At 54.9% G+C, this 19,456-nt stretch overlaps 1 protein-coding gene and 2 long non-coding RNA genes across 3 annotated transcripts in view; all 3 read left to right on the top strand.

The window, feature by feature from the left end:
• The first annotated feature begins 1,944 nt into the window (after positions 1-1,944).
• Positions 1,945-6,216, top strand: LOC121497977. The gene is made up of 4 exons (XR_005989583.1): positions 1,945-2,068; positions 4,648-4,869; positions 5,003-5,526; positions 5,625-6,216. It is a non-coding gene; the product is annotated as an uncharacterized LOC121497977 (long non-coding RNA).
• Positions 6,217-7,316: 1,100 nt separating this feature from the next.
• LOC121496695 lies at positions 7,317-11,291 on the top strand. The gene is made up of 3 exons (XR_005989311.1): positions 7,317-10,287; positions 10,597-10,690; positions 11,241-11,291. It is a non-coding gene; the product is annotated as an uncharacterized LOC121496695 (long non-coding RNA).
• A 5,771-nt stretch (positions 11,292-17,062) lies between these two features.
• The window catches only part of PFKFB3 (6-phosphofructo-2-kinase/fructose-2,6-biphosphatase 3), a 75,748-nt gene continuing 73,354 nt past the window's right edge, over positions 17,063-19,456 (top strand). The window contains exon 1 of the mRNA XM_041765211.1: positions 17,063-17,212. Coding sequence (XP_041621145.1) covers positions 17,197-17,212 — 16 coding nt within the window. The 5' untranslated portion in view covers positions 17,063-17,196. The remainder of the gene's footprint in view (positions 17,213-19,456) is intronic.

The raw sequence follows: 19,456 nt of genomic DNA, 5'->3' as shown, positions 1-19,456 counted from the left end.
GGAGCAGGAAGGTGAGAGCTCTCAGAATGGACACCTCCAGGGAGAAACGGGATACTCTGACTCACTGCCAGGAAAAATTTGACTCAAGTAATTCCAGGAAAAGTTGTACAATAATGAAAATTAACCATGGTAGGCAAGTGGCTCAGCTGAGAATAATATACAGAATGTTGCAACAATACACATAAATACTCATTTCTGGTCTATTTTTAATGCTGCTTCTGACTAAACTGAAAGGACAAATGGGGGGGGGGGGCGGGGAGAAAGGCTAATGCTGCCATTTCCCAGAAGGTTACCGGATTGTTAAAATTATCTTGGGCTCCCCCACGTTGGATATCTGTGCTGGATTCTCTGTCTTCATTTTCTGGATTTCTTCCCAATTTTTGGTGGGGCTTACCCTCTAGCAGTTTCCTGAGAAAAGACACTTGGGAGATATATTTTTGGAGGCCTTCATCTGAAAATATCTTGATTTTGTCATCTCCCTTGATAATTTGATTAAATATAGATTCTTGGTTAAAACTCACTACCCCCTCCCTTAAAATATGAAGGCATTGCTACCTTGTTCTCTTTCCTTGATGCTGCTGAGAAAATGAATATTATCCTTGCTGATCTGTCTCTTCTCTCTGGAAGGTTTATGATTATGCGTCTTGGTTTATATATCTTCATTTGTTATGCTAGGCATTTGGGATGGACTCATTCAACCTGGAAGTTCATGTCCTTTGAATTCCAATCCTGGAAATTTTTCACATAATATGTGATATTTGATAACTTCCTCCCCTTCTATCATTACATCTTCCTTCATTGTATCTCTTTTGGAGATTTTATTAGTTTGCTGTTGAATTGGTCTATCTTTTCTTATTCAATGACCTCTCATCTAAGGCAATACAATACAGAAGTGGCTGAGTCCTGGACCAGAACCTTAAGGGTTTAGATGTATCTGAATTGTGGAGATGCATGTGTTGTTTTATTTTTTTAGAAGCAGTGCATTATGGAGATTTTCCACACCTTTTGAAGAACAATTAATTTAATAATGACATATAAATGCACATACACCGACAATGTGGGAAAGTTAGCAATTTCCTTCTAGAAGTATATTCCTTTTAGCATTTAGTTATTAAGAGGTAGATGTTATTTGCTAAATAAAGAGTAAGACATAGACCTTATTCGGTGAAATGCAATTGAGTAAGTTTCCTTTTTCAGTTACCGGCTAGACATTCACAAAATAGATCTTATTTTTTATTTTTAAAAATATTTATTTATTCATGAGAGACACAGAGAGAGAGGCAGAGACACAGGCAGAAGGAGAAGCAGCCTCCCTGCAGCAACCCTGGTGGGACCCAATCCCAGGACCCCGAGATCATGCCCTGAGCCAAAGGCAGACACTCAACCACTGAGCTACCCAGGTGTCCCTAGATTTTACTTTTTAAAGATAACCTAAAACTTTTTTTTTTAAGTGTGAGAAAGGGCAAGATTAGAGAAATATCTTACATGGGGAATGTCTTGGGTTCGTACAGCTATGATCAGAGAATGACCCTGTTAATGACATTATCGTCCCTCTCAAAGGTGTATAGCTTGCAGATTATTTTTAAATGTTTCAGGAGACCAGTGACTTCCAAATTTGGAAACAGCTGGGTCCTTCTCTTTAGCAACCGCCTTCTTCCCCTCCTCTGCACTATCGAATGATATTAAAAATACCTCTTATTAAACCCCTTGTATTCTCCTCTTCCTGCTGCACTTTTCTCCCACCTCGTCAGTGTCCCGATAAGCAGGGAACACCTGATTTTTTTGTTTCTGATAAGCCAATGCCTTGTAGCCTGTGGGCCGGTCCCTGGCTTGTTGAAGCCGGAGCTGACATGAGGGGAGGAAGTAGGTCCGCAAGAGTGGAGTAGCTGAGGCCATTTTATCACTACTGACTTATCTTCAAAAAACAGAAGGAAGTAACAGAATCAAAGTCTGATAACCTAGCAAACAATCTTAAACCAGCAAAGACACACTTGGCAGTTGCTTGCAATGCTGAGCTCTTACTCAAGAACTAAGAAACGAAGTCATGCTGGTGCTGTATCATTTGGAGGTAAACAGATGGCAAGTCAATGAACCCTTGCAGGCGAGTGTGGATACGGGTACTTTATGAGGGGCAAGGTGTATTGAGTCATTCTGACCTGGATTTTGCATAATTCTTATCACAGTTCTGGTTGAAAAGTAAGTTCAGGGCTGTTATTTTGCATAATTCTTATCACAGTTCTGGTTGAAAAGTAAGTTCAGGGCTGTTATTTCTACTTTCAGTTTTCATTTTCATTTTTCAAAATAATATATGCGCATAATTATAAAATCCACTAAGTGCTCAGAGGCTTGAAGCCAATTAGAACAGCCCTCTGCCTCACCCGTCTTGCTGCCCTCAGGAAAACACATTCAAGTCTCGTAACTGACTTTTTATAGCACTTATTTCTATTTTGAACTCATTTGCTCATAAGTAAGCTATGTCTTGACTTATTATTTGTAGATATGTTTCTAGTGCTTTTCTGTTACAGGAGAGGAGGGTTTCTCCCTCCAACTCTTATAAACTGCTTACGTCAAAATTCTGTGTTAAAGCAGTAGTCACTGCAAACTCACTAGGACATAAATATGATTCATGCACGATCTGAGTAGTATATTACAGTTCTTTTTTTATACAACCCTTGGGTCTTCTAGAATTAATAATTGCCCAGTTTTTTTTAAACAATTGTTTAACGTATATATATCTATTTTAGGATTTTTCTAATTTCTCCATTGGAGTTTATCTGCCATCTAATATTATCCCCCAGGCCAGGCATATCAGTTAATCTCTCGCTTTTGAATTTTTCCTGGCATCCTCCTCCCCAGTCTGGACCACTCACTTCCAAGACCTGCTGCATGTTCCATGCACTTCCCTTGGCGGTGTTTCAGGTTGGGCCCTAATTTTTGGAGTCTCCTACCTTGTATGGTCTCACATCCTCCAGGCATTAATGTGATTGAAAATTGACGGCTGAGTGGAGTCGCATACAGGATTGGAGAAGGAGCGACTTGGCATCAGAGCATCGTTGCTGTGATGGGGAGGCGCTGATGGACAAGGCCATCCGCGGGGGCTGCTATGTCTGCCCTTTAGCTTGACACCTGACCTTCATGTCATGAGGAGAAGCAAAGGGCGAGGCCCTCGCACATTTGAAAGCACCTGTTGCCTGCTTAGCTTGCCGTGGCGGCTGTCTGCCTGCAGCTCTGGCTGCTGCTGCCTTCTGCTCCAAGTCCGTGCGGTTACACATCTGGCATTTGAGAGTAAAGAAGGCCTCCTTGGGTCTAAAGTACGCTCCCCAGGGAGCTCTCTGAGCTTGTTTCTGAGGTGGCCTCCAGCTTCCTAGCATAGCACGGATGGGTCAGCAGGGGGAGGGTGGGGCAGGAATGGAGGGCACCCCTGTGTTAGGAAGTGAGCTCTGAGCCATCTCGTTGATCAGTTTTCCTACCTCATCTGGCTTTTTTTTTTTTTTTTTTTTTAATGAAATTGTAAGGAAAAGTGTCCACACAGAACAGGGCTGAGTCTCTAGGCATTGTAGAGAGGAAGGTTCCGGGCAGGATCAGAATGGAGCTGGCCATAGAACTGCCGTAATCTCCCATAAATCAGTGGGAATCATCAGTTCCTCAGTGGACAGTGACCCTGGAGCCACATGGAAAAGTTGCATTCTGCGTGGTTAGGCCTCCTATTATAACAGAGACGACAAAACGTAACGGTAGCTCTATCGGTTTCCTGGGCAGCCCAGAGCAAATCACCGCAACCCTGTGGCTTTAGACTGAATTTTTTTGCTTCCACAGTTCTGGAAGTTACAGTTCTGAAATCAAGGTGCCAGTAGGGTGGCGCGCTCTCGGGAGGGTCCTTCCTCGCCTCTCCCTGGCTTCTGGCAACTGCTGGCCACCCTTTGCATTCTCTGACTTAGGGACTTGCTTCCGGTTGTCATCACGTGGCGCTCTGTCTCCATTCTCTTCTCTTCCAAGGCCACCAGTCCCGTTGGCTTTAGGGCTCACCCTACTCCAGTATGATCTCATCGTGACTGATTACATCTGCAAAGACACTGTTTCCAGATAAGCTCAAATTCTGAGAGGTCGGAAAGGACATAAATTGGGGGTGGGGGGAGGAGGACACTATTCAACCCAGTCCAGTAGCTTCAATAAGAGAATGCTTTTTGGATGCCTGGGTGGCTCAGCGGTCGAGTGTCTGCCTTCGACTCAGGGCGTGACCCCGGGGTCCCGGGATCGAGTCCTGCATCGGGCCCCCTGCACAGAGCCTGCTTCTCCCTCTGCCTATGTCTCTGTGTCTCTCATGAATAAGTAAATAACATCTTAAAAACAAACAAACACGGGATCCCTGCGGGGCTCAGCGGTTTAGCATCTGCCTTCAGCCCAGGGTGTGATCCTGGGGTTCTGGGATTGAATCCCATGTCGGGCTCCCTGCATGGAGCCTGCTTCTTCTGCCTGTGTCTCTGCCTCTCTCTCTCTCTCTCTCTGTGTCTCTCTCATGAATAAATAAATACAATCTTTAAAAAAAGCAAACAAAAAAAACCCCTGATCTATGTCTGGGTCCCCTGATCTAGGACTCAGAGCTGGCTAAGGAACTCCTCAACTGACTTTTTTTTCATTGAAATCCAGAGCCACTGCGTTACTCTAGAAACTCCGGGGATGTCGCGATGCTCAAGGCGTGACCATAAAACAGTGCCAGCCTCCCATATCCTGCCCAAGAGTTCCCCGGTCTGGGGAGATGAGTCCCCCTCACCCTCCTGCATCCAGGCCACTGAGTCTGCTCCGCGCTACTCTTCCTCCAAACACGGTCTCCGTCATGCCCGTCTGTGCAGGTCCACCGAGCTCCCAAAGGTACAGCATCGGGGTTCGGCCTCAACCCAACCAGTCTGGACGTTCTCAGACAGAACCAAGGGGGAAGACCTTTTTGGGGAGTGAGGGACAGAGATGCCATATCTGCTAAAAATAAAGACCTTTGGCCCCGTAGGCAGTCTCCAGGAGGCTGGGACAAGGATGGAGGAGGCCGGTTTTCTCACCTCCCGCCACCGCACACCTCCCCTGGTCGGCTGACTCAGCCTCTTGGCGTCGACTCGTGGAGTCTGAGTCACTTGGCTTCTGTGTCCGCCTGTTCCGAGTGTTTGGGCCGAGGTGATCCCCCCATTGGCGAAGATCGTGTCCTCCTCCAGTTTGTCCTCACGTTTGTGTCTTCCCCTGGGCCTCAGCAGCCCCGGCAGTCATCAGTGTCCCACACGTGAAGGATTTCAGTGAGCCTCGTGGAGGAGACGTGCCGGTGGGGAGGGCACGGTCGTCCGGGCTCCCGTGGAGAGCTGGGGTGGCAGGTGTGCGGGGAGGGCCCTCCCTGCCCACCTCCCTGACTTCTGTGCTCCTTATCTCGGAGCGAGGGCACCCTGAGGGCCACGGCGCGGAGCAGGCCATCGCCCGACACCGCTAGCTGCAGAATGCTTCCTGTTTCTTGAGGAAATGAAAAAGAGCCCTCTCCTGAGACTCTCGGTAGGCTCCCTACTGGACGGTGGCTGATGCAAGCTCGACGGTGAGGGTGCAATTTCCACACTTTGTGACATCTCACGACTGTATTATTTTTCTAACAGTAATTCTGCAGGAATGAAGGCCATGCTTGTCCTCCAGGCCATTAGACAGATGCGTGCTTTCTGCCACAAATAAACCTTTCTCCGACACGTCCTTGCGGCAGGACCAGCCGTTGCTTCCAGAGACTGAAGACACTGCCACCTGGGCGGTGCATGAGATCCACCACGCTCTCTGATGGTCCAGGCGAGCTCATTTGTGCTGAGATGTTTCCTCTTCCCAGGGCGCAAAGGGGAAGGGGGGCTGGAGCAAGATGTCCAACTGCTTTATGTTGCAAGTTGGATTGGAAATATTAGACGAGGAGGGAATAGGGCTCTAACTTGGTTTTTTTCAATATTACGAGATGCCATCTCCCTGCTTATCTGCATAGAGTAATTATTTAAGCTAAACTATAATTCATTCGCTGACTGGAGCAGGGTGAAAAACATATTCAGGGAAATGATGTTATTTCTATACCAGTTACCCATTGATGAAGTATTTCTTAAACGCTTACCATTCCATTAGGCACTATGACAAATAGTATATCAGATGTCTCAAAATCATGATGAAAACACAGATACAAGATAGAGAGACTGGGGCGCCCGGGGGGCTCAGTCGGTGCAGCATCTGCCTTTGGCTCAGGTCACGATCCTAGGGTCCTGGGTTCGAGCCCCGCATGGGGCTCCCTGCTCAGCGGGGAGTCTGCTTCTCCCTCTCCCTCTGTCCCTCCCCCCTGCTCGTGCTTGCTTTCTGTCTAAAATAAGTAAATAAAAATCTTAAAAAGAAATATCTAGGGTCTCTGAGGTAAAGCTTTTGCTTTACTGGTAAAAGGAAGAGATGTAATTGTGCTGCTTCTCCCCCCACTCATCCTTACATCTGGAGATGCAGCATGGTCAGACAGTGGACAAAAGCCAACTTGCTGCGTAGACAGAACAGCACACCAGAGATCCATTGCACCAACCCTGGACTGCTCCCCTCTGGGCTTCTCATACCAGAAAAAGAAGCCCAGGTTTCTGCTCCTAATGGGCACAAGCATTCCCAACCAATAGAGATTTTGGTAACTGAAAATGAGTGGCTCCCGGGACTATTTTTTTCTTTAAAGATTTCTTTATTTATTCATGACACAGAAAGAGGCAGAGACACAGGCAGAGGGAGAAGCAGGCTCCCTCTGTGGGGAGCCTGATGCTGGACTTGATCCCGGGACCCTGGGATCACTCCCTGAGCTGAAGGCAGATGCTCAACCGCTGAGCCACCCAGGCGTCCCCTCTCAGGACTATATTTTTTTAAAAATTGAACACAGAGCTTAGGAGGTATTGCTTATTTATTTATTTATTTATTTATATTTTTTTGGTATTGCTTATTTAACTGTCATTGTAACAAATGTTTACTGAGCACTTTTTTTTTTTTTTTTTTACTGAGCACTTTTTATGTGCCAGGCCCTGTGCGAGACCAGGGACGCGAGGAGGACCAAGATGTATCTGCATTCCAGGCCACACGGAAATACCAGCACGAATTCAGCAAAGGTCGCCTTGTGATCGGCTGACTCACTCATTTAACAAATACTCGTTGCTCATCTGTAGTGGCTCAGGCTCTCGGAGCTGAAGAGACACAGGTGAATGTTCTCGGTCAGTGCTTCTAGGAGCACAATCTTGCAAACACGCAGCCTTTGTCCCCTAAATGTGGAGGAACCATGACGGGGCAGGCTCAGGGGCTCAGGTCCTGAAGGAAAACATGGGTCAACAGGGTTACAGCCTTGCTCTGCTTTTGGGGGAGGGTCTTAAGTACCAAAGGTTGGACTTGGGGGGCTGGGGGCCAGCCTGAGGCACCCCCGTGGGTCTGCTAGCTCTCTCTGTGGGGGGGGGGTGAGGTCCCCGAGTGACTCGTGCACCAGCCTTTCCCCCTTCTTGCTTCCCGTGAGTGAGGACGTTCCCCTGGTCAGAAGGCCAGCATCCTCTCTCCAACGCTGCTTCCCGTGGGGAGTTCCTGTGCCCCCAATGTCCGCCCTTGTCACCCCTTCCTTGCTCCCGATAGAGCCGCTGTAGCTGTCCCGTCAGGGCCCAGAGCCTCTCTGGGTCACTTGGCAGTGGAGACGGGAGATGAGTGTGGTGGCCCAGTGGGCACTGGCACCTGCCCCCCCCCCCCCCCCAGTTCCCTGCCCTTCTGCTGAAACCGTTGCTGCATCTTGGACAGCGCAGGGCGAGCCACTCTCCTGACCCCTTCCTCCCTCCTCCCCAAGACGGCTCCGTGGTTGGTGATGAGGGGGCCCCCGGCCAGCAGCGAGCCAGATGACGGGTGCCAGGAGGCCGTGAGGCTGGTCCCAGAGGCCCCGCAGGCCGTCACCCCTCCCCGCGGCTTGGGTGCTCTGGCTCTCGAGCTGAGTCACGTCAGCTTCCTTCCACATAACTGTCCTTTGGCCTAAGCTCCCTTGGGTTTGGTCACTGTCCCTTGGCACCAAGAGCCTGGGTGACCTCCATGGCTACTAGCGAAGCACCCTTGCCCCGTGGGACTGTGGTTTCAACTCTTTCCCTTTCTCTAACCGCCCAGAGCCGGCCCTCCCTCTAGTCAACAGCTGTCCTTCCGTGCGGCGGCCCTGGGCCTGGGGACGCTCCACGGGGACACGGCCACCGGGCGTCCCCGGGGACATGGCACCATTTAGAAATTCAGTCCCCGGCTAACTCTCAAAGCCGGCTTGCAGCAGCGAGGGCCTCAAAAGCTCTTCTCCGCATCCCCTCTAGAAACTCCTCAGCAGCTGATTTAGAATCTTGCTTTCTTTTGAGGTTTAAACATTTTCTTGCAAAAATAACCCTCAATTCAGAACGTCTGGAAAACCCTTACCCTGTTTTATATCTTTTACTGTCTTCACTGGGATCTTTTTGGTCGATAAATAACCTCAGTGTCTTGGGACAGGACCTGGACTTGCTGATAATGACATGATTGTTCCTTTATAGAGTCCCTTTCTTTTAACTGTGGAAGAGCTTCTATTTAAGAAGAGGAACATGAAGCACAGTAAATTCATACTTTCGATATTTGGGGTTAAGTTCAGGTGACTGGTATCTACTCGGCATTTTAAGAACTTGTAGTTTTAAGAGAATGTGGTGAATGTGAGTATCCAGTGGACCGACCTCGGTCCCACGTTAATATTTGAGTAATTGATGTAGACTTGTGATTTGAGCTAAAAGGTACAGTGTCATTTTGTTAATATTATAAGCAGTATGGGGACATCTAACAGGACTTAAGATTCACCATATTTAGTTGGTTATTTGGGAAGACTTGCATAAAGTATTTCATAAATGCAGTTTTAAGTTGAGAAGGTCTTTTTTTTTTTTAAGATTTTATTTATTTATTTGAGAGAGAGGGAGAGAGAGAAGCGAGCCCAGTGTGGGGCTCGATCCCAGGACGCCAGGATCATGACCTGACCTGACCTGAAGGCAGAAGCTTAACCCACTGAACCACCCAGGGTCCTCAAGAAGGCAGTTTAAATAACCGTATTTCTACACGGGACCAGTCACAAAGGTTCCCCTTAACAGTGACTGTTATATTTTACTACAGTTTATGTGCTAAGGTTTTAAGTAGAATAGCATAGGTTTAAGTTAAGCCTAAAAGCTGAAGGAAAACCCCAACTTTCGGATTTGGATGAACTGAATATTAAAAATAGAAAAACCATCCTCTAGTTTTAGGAATAACTCTGAGCAGTCTTTCGTGTGTATAAAAGCCACCCTCGTGTACAGTAAAAATAGACGCTCCTCTCACATTGGAAAGTCTGTGCTCTCTTCCCAGCAGTCGTGCGGTCCTCACCTTTGGGCAACAACTAACATTCCCTGCATCTTACAGACGGGGAGACAGAGGGCAAAGGAGGGAAGAAATGGCCCCCGCGGGCAGGAGAGCCAGCCGTGACGCTGCCCCTGAATCTTCCACACTCCCGCAGCCTGGCTGGCCCACCGTCAATCCCACCGCTCCTCTCAGTTGTCCCTATCTCGGGGTCAGTGAGAGCCCATTGCAAAGACTTGCCCTGCTTCTCTGGAAGTGATTATGTGACTAATTTTAATCACGGTGACTGCTCGTCCCCCTGCAGAAGGACCACAGTGGGGGCGGGAAGCCCTTGGCCAGAGCCCTGGAGCCTGATTTCTGGGAAGGAGGCAGCCTGGCTCCTCAGCCCTAAATAGATCATTAAGACAAGGTTGGCTGAGGATGGATGGTTCCCTAGCCCCCTGAGGACTGTGACATCCTGGCTGCAGGACGGGGACCCCAGAGGACGCAGCACCCCAGCAAGGGTGCTGGTGATCGGGAGGCCTGTGCTCCATCCTTTCTAGCTGGGCACTAGACAGCCACCTCCCCAGCGGAGGCCAGCTTTGTCCGCAGAGAAACGGGGTGGCCCCTCGCCTCTGCTGGGACCCAGTATCGGTCCACATGCTATGAAGAAGCAACCATAGCCTGGTCACACACTGGGTGGAGCAGCTTGGCTCCACCCTGGAGTCCTTTAGGGCTCTGGTCTTTTCCAGGGCTTCATCCTCAATTCAACCCCAGCCCTGGGCTCAGGGTGCCTCGAGGACCGGGTCCACCCCCTAGTGTGGAGCCTTGTTTCTGCAGCTCTTTCCTTCCCGAGCACAGGGCAGCTGTCCCCAACCCGACCCGGCAGGAGCCGGGCAGCCTGAGGGCACCACCAGCACGCAGCCTGGAGCCGACGGCAGGGTATGAACACAGTGGCACGTCCTCCCATCCCCGGCCTCCAGAATCGGAACAGGATCTGTCCCCTAGAGACCAGGCCCTGATTTCTGAAACTCCAACTGGAAAGAGGAAGAGAATAAATTACATCCCAAGGCAGTCAGGGCTGGCCTGGGGACCGGTTCAAACGGGAGGGTCATGGGGAAGGAGGACACCCTCTGGGAGCCAGGTTGGACTGATTTGCTGGGCACTGCGCCCCCCCCCCCCATCATCCATAAACCTGGTGCCAGTTTGTACTCATTTACCCCATTTGAGGACTTATTCTCTGGCCGGCAGGAATCCCACGTGGACCCCAGGATTCCTGGCCCTGGCATCCACAAAGCTTCCCGTTACTCCAGAGCTAATCTAAGCACTGCCAGGAAGAGAACTGGTGGGTAAAATTCAGGTCCCAAATCGGCTGGGCTGAGGGTAGGGAGGTTACATGCACCGGGCCTGAGTCCTTTAGGGCAGGGAGCTCTGGGGTCCCCGAAGAAGAGGTCAGGGCTCAAAGTGGGAGAAGCCATCAGCCTGCCCAGCTGACCTGAAGATGGGGGGGGGGCTTGTGGCAAGCACGCCGCCCTGGGAATAAGGGTGGCCCCGGCTGATAGCCAGCAGGACGCAGGGACGTTCATTCCCGCACCCCCCGGAGCTGAACTCTGCTGCTGGGCGTGAGCTCAGAAGCTGGGTTTCCTGCAGATGGTCTGCAGGTCATACTCACCTCGATGGCAGCCTCCGGGGACTCTGGGCAGAGCCCCCAGACACCTGCGTGTCTCCCCACCTACAGGACAGGTGGTGTTTGAAGTCACCAAATGTGTGGTGACAGGCTGGCTATACTGCCTGGAAATCTGGGGGTTCCCATCACTAAGGGTCCCGAGGGGCCCAGGGCACAGCCGGTTAATTTTCCAGTTCTCTCCTTTGGTGAGTTTTTTTTTTTTTTTCAGATTGTATTTATTTATTCATGAGAGAGACAGAAACACAGGCAGAGGGAGAAGCAGACTCCACGCAGGGAGCCTGATGTGGGATTCGATCCCCGGTCTCCAGGATCACACCTGGGGCTGAAGGCGGCGCTAAACCACTGAGCCACCCGGACTGCCCTCCTTTGGTGAGTTCTATCTGCGGCCTCCGTGATTGCTAGAGATATTGGTTTTGCTTTTTCTTTTTTTTTTTCTTTTTTTTTTACTTTTTATTTTGAAATTTCAAGGTTACAAAAGATACTGCAAAGAGGACAGAATTCTCACCACCCCCACCCCAGACCTCACCCACGTTCCCCAGTGTTACGTAAGCAGGGCACGGTTACCGCATCTGGGGGTGGCCCCAGTACACTTCCCGGGTTACCAGCTGCCCTACTCATGTCCCTCGTGTGGCACAGGAGGCCACCCCGGGGCCCGCATCCCCACTTGGGCCTCATGTGTCTGCAGCTGCCTTTCAGCAAGAACGCTTCCTCCGTGTGCCTTTGTCTTTCACGGTTTTGACATTTTTGAAGAACCATCTGCAAGTTATTTTTGTCGCGTCATCTAAGGGGTGTCATGTCTCCTCACGGGCAAGTTCGGGTTATTGCGTTTGGGGCGAGAGTACGTCACAGTACTGTGCTGTGTCCTCAGCTCGTCATGTCAAGCGGCACCTGATGCCGTTTGGGCCCTTACAGGTGACGTTAGCTTCGAGGATGTGGTCGAGGAGGCTTCCAGGCGTCTCTACCACGAAGTCTCCCCCCACCTTCCCCTTCGTAATTCGCAAGTACCTTGGGGGAGATACTTGGGGACCATTGATCTTTCTCGCTGCGCTTTTGCTGGCTGATCCCCTCACCCACCGACAGGCCTGCTGTGAAACAATTATGCCTGTGCTTCTCACCAAACGGTGACTTTTCTGGCTCTGTGATTCCTTCTGCGTCTATTAGCTAGGATTCTGACCATGTCCATAAATTCTAGAATTTGTGAGGAAGAGCTTTCCCTCCTCCCTTATGTATTTATTCAATTTTTTAGAAAAATTTATGTCAGTATGGACTCCTGGGTTCTCACTTTATTCTCCGGGTCACAGTCCATTACTACCATGCGTTATCTTCTGGCTCAGGTTGGCCTCTGTGTCTTCTGGACACGTCCTCGTCATTTGTTGGCACCTCGGCAGAATGATTACTTATTTTGGGGGGCACCACAAAACCTTCCCGGCTCGTCTTGTGTCTCGCTGTTCCGATCCTCCCAGGTCTCTTGGTTCCTTTGGTCGGAGACTGGTATTACTGTTTACAGTTTTCTCATGGATGAGAAAATCTATGTGGATCATCGATTCTTTCATAGTTACCTACGTAGACATGCGTGTGCACGCACACATGCACACACACACACTCACAATTTGGTAATGGACAGTTCGGGAGCTCATCCCCAGGCAGCTACATTTCCCTTGTCTCACTCGACCCCACAGATGCTCAGCTCCAACATTCCTGGGCCGGCCCACATGCTCCCAGCCTGCACCTCCCAGATGCTTCGAATGGTTTCTCTGCTCTTCTGGGACCCCAGGGACCCTGTTCCAGCTCTAACAACAACAACAACAATAAAGTCAGCTACCTTTCATTGAGCACTTGTGCTCCAGGAAAATATGATTTCATCGAATCCTTACAGCAATCTATGAAGAACACATTACGCCCATTTTACAGACAAAACACTGAGGCTGGAGGAGGGTATGTCACAGAGCATAGGAAGCCGCAGCAGGGTTCCCACCAGTCTCTTCCCTCCATCCCTGCTCTGTCGGACCCATCCTAGGGCTGGCTCTCAGCAGGACCCCAGGTCCTGGAAAGCTGAAGGCAGCGGGAGCTCCCCACTAAGGGAACCAGGCTGAGGGGCATGGGGCAGAGGGGTGCCCTGCAGTGGGGACGCCCCCCGCTGGACTCTCCACAGGGGGATTCCGGTGGAGGTGGGGCAGGGCCCTGCTGCTCCCAGTCCCCAGGCACTCCCTTTCCTTCCTTCCTCCTTCAAAGGCTCATTACCGCTGCTCCCTGACCCCATCAAAAGGTTCCCTCCTCCTAGGGCCCTAATTCCTTCATTGGAGACAAAAACCTTACCTTCTGCTAAAGAGGGAAGGCTTGGAGATGCAAATTCCTGCTAGGGAAAGGCCCTGCCAGGGAGGAACTGCCAGGGTAGAAAGCCCTAGATCTCTTCTACTTGCATGTTACCCTCCCTGTGGGGACAGCATGAAAGAGGTCTGGGAAGGGGGCCCTTCTCCTGCAGTAAGAAAACCCGAGGCTAGGGGCCTGGCGCTTCCTGCCCCAAGAGCCTGCGCAGGGTGGCACCCAGCAGCATGCACGGATGCCCGAGGGGGAGGCTGGCTGGTGCCCTGGGTGAAAGGAGCCCCCAATTTTGATCCAGTCCCGCCAGGGCCCTCCCCCTTCACAGCCTGGTTCCATGCTCCTCCCTGGGTCTCTGTCCAGGAGAACTAGCAACATCCCGATCACCTGAGAAGCTTGCTAGCGGCGCAGACTCCTGCACCCTCACCCCTGGCCCTACTAAATCAGAAACTACTGCGGAGGCCCAGCCACCCCGTTACCCACCCAGCCTCCAGCCCGCTCCCCTGCCCGCAGCGCCTCTGTTCTCCGGACCTCAGCGACCCCACCATGCCCTTGACGGCCACCGTTCTAAAGTGACCAGCACTGGGACCCACAGGAAGAGTTGAAGCTGGCCCGGCAACACTCCTCGGTTCCCCCAGGGTTCCAGCCACTAGATTTCCAGGCACCCCTTCGCTGTTAAATGCTCCTCAGAAGAGCAGGGTTAAGTCCATTAGCCTGAGAGCAGAAATGTGAGAGGATACAGTTGGGGGTTCGGCGAGTAATGGCAGGATGACTTCACTCTATGATTCACACTATATTGTTCACGGCGCCTGGGAATATATTCTCAATCTAAAATTGCTTCACGTCTTGCCTCTGCGTGAGCCCGGGACGCCAGGCCCCCCACCCGGCCCAGCTGCCCACCCCGCACCTGGTCCTGGCTGCCACGAGCAGATCCAGTTTTTCCCGCCACTCGCTTATCTCTTGTGCGGACTCAGTCTTGGCTGTTCCCTCCCTCGTGCGGAGGACAAGCAGACGCACTCTTCCAGTTCTGAAAGCCACCCTCACGGCTGATTCTGATTGGGAGCGAAAGAATGTCCCCGGGGTTATTAACAACAGCTGACGTCTGGGAGGGCTGCTGCTCCACAGTGACAGGTGCAAGGCAGCCCAGAGTCCCACCCATGCTCTTGTTCCTCTAGAGGACTGTGGCCAACGCAGGGCCATCGGGCTCTGTGAGCCCGGACCGGTTTTCCTCCGGATGCTCCTGAGACGCAGTGTGTGGGGTGTCCCCGCCGGCAAGCCTGTTCTCCAGGGGTCTTGCAATCCTGTTCAGTTCTGACATAACTCCCTGGAGTTAGCACAGACCCCACAGGGGAGGTAGGGGGCTCAGCCCCCCAAGACCACCCCCCACTTCAGATGCCAGTGCAGCTGCTGGGCACCAACTCTTCTGTCCAATTGGGCTACAAAGTCAGGGGGCTCCAGAACTTTCCCTCTTTCAGGGTTGATAATCTGCTAGAGCTGCTCACAGAACTCAGAAAAGTGCTTTGTTATTATCAGTTTATTATAAAGGATACGACTCAGGATCTGTCAAGTGGAAGAGATGGCCAGGACGAGGCGAGAGGGTACAGGTGCACCGACTGCCCGTGCCCTGAGCTCGCCACCCTCCCAGTGCCTCCCCGTGCTCACCAACCTGGAAGCTCTCTGAACCCCATCTTTTAGGGGGGTTAATGAGGTTTCATTATGTTGGCGTGACTGACCACTCATGATCCTCCTCATTTTTTCTTTTTTTAAAGATTTTATTTATTTATTCATGAGAAACAGAGAGGAAGAGACATAAGCAGAGGGAAAAGAAGGTTCCCTGCGGGGAGCCCGATGAGGGACCCGATCCCGGGACCCTGGGGTCACGCCCTGAGCCGAAGGCAGATGCTCAACCACTGAGCCACCTGGGTGGCCCAGACCCCACTCATTTCCCAGGCCCTCTCTCCTCCCTGGAGGTGGAGGGGTGGTGCTAAAAATCCCAACCCCCTAAGCATGAGGTGGTCTTTCTGGCCACCAGCCCCTATCCCGAAGCTGCCTGGGTGCCCCGGCCACCATCAGTCCTTCCACGAGCACACAAACACTCCCTCCTCCCTGTGGAGATTCCAAGGTTCCCATGTGCCAGGAACTGTGGACAGGGACCAAATGCAGATTTCTTATTGCATCACAGCCACATGAGGTCTCGTGAGGCAGTGAAGGTGCCAGGTACAAGGAAGGTGGGCCCACCCACTCCAAAGTGCACGTCCTCTGGCTTCACTGTGACGTGTGGCTGGACAGTTCTGAGATGTGCAGTCTTGCACACTTTATCGGGCCTTAGATAAAATTTGCTTTCCTTGGCGTGTGAGTCCATGGAGTAAAGTGCAAGTCCACCAGAGGGTACAGATGTGGCAGGGGAAAGGGTAGAGGGAGGTGATAATCTCTCAAAACACCGCCCCATCCCTCACTTCCTGTTCCTCTTACACAGACTCACACCCACTCTCAGGAGGCCTGTGGCACAGGAGCCGAGGCCTGAGAGCTCATGGTCCCAATCTCCAGCCAGGCCCATGCGACAGTGGCTTTCCAGAAGGTTCCACCACGGCCATGTCCCAGGCCTACTGGCAACACCCTGTCTGAATGAGCAATGACTTTCTTCCCTGAGACATGGGCTCTGAGCCTTTGAATGCAGGGCAGGAGTTTGGGCTGCTCTACCCACAAGGGAGAATAGGCTAAGAAACTGTGACCAAGAAATGATCAAAAACAAACAACTGACTTTTCCGTTCACCCGTATGGTTTTTTTTTGTTTTTTGTTTTTTGTTTTTTTTCATTTCATAGAAAGTGGGAGGGGATCCCTGGGTGGCTCAGCCCTATGGTGCCTGCCTTCCGCCCAAGGTGTGATCCTGGAGTCCCGGGATGGAGTCCTGCCTCCCTGCATGGAGCCTGCTTCTCCCTCTGCCTGTGTCTCTGCCTCTCTTTTGCTCTGTGTCTTTCATAAATAAATAAATAAAATCTTAAAGAAAAAAAAGAAAGAAAGTGGGAGAAATTGCTATCAGCATGCGTGTCTCAAATATTAGGTCAGGAGATCGTTCCTAACATCCTTTCTTCAAACTGCAGCCTAAAGTAGCACTTTTCACAAGAAATAGCTCTCACCTGAAGGAAGGGTGACCGGCCTGATGAGACTTGATCCCATCAAACAAAGCACTTCCAGGTGCTGGCCTTCGCAGGGGCGAGCCAAGTGCGGGGAGGTCTCCCTCCTGCCTCTGCGCGTCGCGGTGATTTTTAAGTTCTTTTTGACATACTTACTGCCTTGCGTGCGAAGTGCTGGTCTGGGTTCCCCAGGACCCGGGGACCACAGTGGGGGGGATTGAATGTCAGAGGTGGGGGCTGCTGGGGCGCAGGAGCCCCGGGTGGGAAGGCTTTTGCAGGAGGGTGCTCGGGAGGCTGCCTGCGGGGATGCACTTTGCGCTTTTGCGGGGGGGGGCGGGGGCCCCTCCATCCGTCCTTTAATTGCGGTTCAAGCTGGAGGCGTCCCTGTGCCCGTCCTGTGTGCCCGCGGACACGGGCTGAAGTTGCCCAAGCCCTTCCCGGGACGAGCGGACGCGCGGCCCCGGCGCCGGCAGCGCGGGGGTTAAGCGGCTTCCGCGGGGCCCGCCCCGGAGCCCGCCCCGAGCCCGCCGCGGATCCTCCCTGCGGCCGTGACGCGCCCGCTCGGCCCAAATACGTCCCTCCTCCGCCCGCCCCCCGCCCTCGCCCGCCCTCGCCCGGGGCCCGCAGGCGCCCCCGAGCCGCGGGGCTGCCACTCGGACGTCGCCCGGCCTCGGTGTCCCGGGCCGGCCCCGCGGGGCGCCCCCTCCGCGATGCCCTTCAGGAAAGGTAGGCGCGCCCCCCGCGCGGAGCCCCCGCCCCGCAGCCCGCCGCCCGCAGGTCCCCGCCCCCGTGCGCGCCGCCCCCCGCGCACCCCGCCCGGCCTCCCCCGACCCCCCGCGCCTCCTCCTCCGCCCTCCCCGGACCCCCGCGCACCCCGCCCGGCCTCCCCGGACCCCCCGCGCCTCCTCCTCCGCCCTCCCCGGACCCCCGCGCACCCCGCCCGGCCTCCCGGGACCCCCGCGCCCTCCTCCTCCGCCCTCCCCGGACCCCCGCGCACCCCGCCCGGCCTCCCCGGACCCCCCGCGCCTCCTCCTCCGCCCTCCCCGGACCCCCGCGCACCCCGCCCGGCCTCCCGGGACCCCCGCGCCCTCCTCCTCCGCCCTCCCCGGACCCCCGCGCACCCCGCTCGGCCTCCCCGGACCCCCGCGCCCTCCTCCTCCGCCCTCCCCGGACCCCCGCGCCCTCCTGCCCGGCCTCCCCGGACCCCCCGCGCACCCCGCCCTGCCTCCCCGGACCCCCCGCGACCCCCTCCTCCGCCCTCCCCGGACCCCCGCGCACCCCGCCCGGCCTCCCCCGACCCCCCGCGCCTCCTCCTCCGCCCTCCCCGGACCCCCGCGCACCCCGCCCGGCCTCCCGGGACCCCCGCGCACCCGCCCGGCCTCCCGGGACCCCCCGCGCCTCCTCCTCCGCCCTCCCCGGACCCCCGCGCACCCCGCCCGGCCTCCCGGGACCCCCGCGCCCTCCTCCTCCGCCCTCCCCGGACCCCCGCGCACCCCGCTCGGCCTCCCCGGACCCCCGCGCCCTCCTCCTCCGCCCTCCCCGGACCCCCCGCGCCCTCCTGCCCGGCCTCCCCGGACCCCCCGCGCACCCCGCCCTGCCTCCCCGGACCCCCGCGCACCCCTCCTCGGCCCTCCCCGGACCCCCCGCGACCCCCTCCTCCGCCCTCCCCGGACCCCCCCCCCCCCGCGCCCCCGCATCCTCCCCGCGCACCCCCGCACCCTCCACCTGACCCCCGCCCGCCGCACGTGCCTGCGCCGGTGCGCACCCCGACTCGGAACCAGCCCCCCCTTGGACCAGCTGCGTCCAAGTCCCGGGGCGCCGGTGGGGCAGGTTGGCGCCGCCGGGGGGCCCTCGGTGGCGGCCCTGGGTCCCGGGGAGGGTCGGGCCAGGGCGCGCGGTGCGCGGAAGGCGGCTCTGTGTGCAAGTCCTGCCGCCGCCCGCCTCTGCCCGGGGACTCTCGGAAGTCCTCCGATCCCTGGTGAAATGGACCTGAGTGGGTATGACTGCGTGGGGGGCGGGGGGGCAGTGCTCAGAAAGCACCCAGGCCGAGGGACGCGAGGTAGGCCTGGCCGGCAGCACCTGCCCACCTCCCCCCCCCCCCCCACCCGGGGCCCTGCCTGGGGCACCCCACCTGGCCCACCTGCAGGCCCGACCCGCGCCCCCTCTGCAGGGGCGGTGGCCCCCAGATGCTCCACGGCCCCCTGTCCCTGAATGGGGTCCCCTTTGCATTTGGCTTCCTCTTCCCGGCAGGATGAGGGAGGCCCTGATGCCCCAAGTCCCCACCGAGCCCGCTGGGAGACTCACTTTTACTTTGCCATCAGAGCCATGGGACTCCTTCCCTTTTCTGCCGTGTTGGGAGGGGTTCGGCTGGGGTGAACCCCTGTCACTGGGAACCCCAGGCCTCTGCACCCCGCCTGGGCGCCAGGCCGGTGAGAAGTGAGTGGGAGGAAGCATGTGCTCCCTGCCGGTGCCTGGACCAGCTGTGTGGCCGGCACCCTCTTCCCTGGGTCCCCTGCACGCCCTCTCTTCCCTCAGTGGTGAAACAGGTTCCTGCTGGGGTGGCCACGAGGCCCCTGTGGCCTGTGCGCCTGGCCCAGAGCCTGAGATGCCGCGGGGGCTCCTGGGGCTGAAGGGGGGCGCTTGGCACTCCTTGTTCCTGGGGGGATGGTGAGAAGTGAGGTGACTGAGGTTCTGCGGGTGCTGATGACACCTGCTTCCCGTGCTGACTGTCCTCGTTGTCTCTGCGATGCAATGACAGCCTGGCGCCCTTGTCTGGAGGTTCCTTTGGAGCCGCAGCGGGAGCACCCGTGGATGGCCACCTTCACCCCCTCTCTGCCCACTGGTCCCTGGCTCTGCTGGCAGGCTTCCAGAAGGCAGAGATGCCTGTGGGCTGGGCCCCCCCCCCACTTGCTGCAGGAGTGCGGGGAGGGGGTGCGGGGGAGGGCAGAGGGGCTTGGGCACCGGGATAAA

This window comes from Vulpes lagopus, chromosome 8 (assembly GCF_018345385.1).
Source record: "Vulpes lagopus strain Blue_001 chromosome 8, ASM1834538v1, whole genome shotgun sequence".
Lineage (NCBI taxonomy): Eukaryota > Metazoa > Chordata > Mammalia > Carnivora > Canidae > Vulpes > Vulpes lagopus.
Note: the sequence above shows the minus strand (reverse complement) of the source record. Positions and strands in the feature narration are given on the sequence as shown.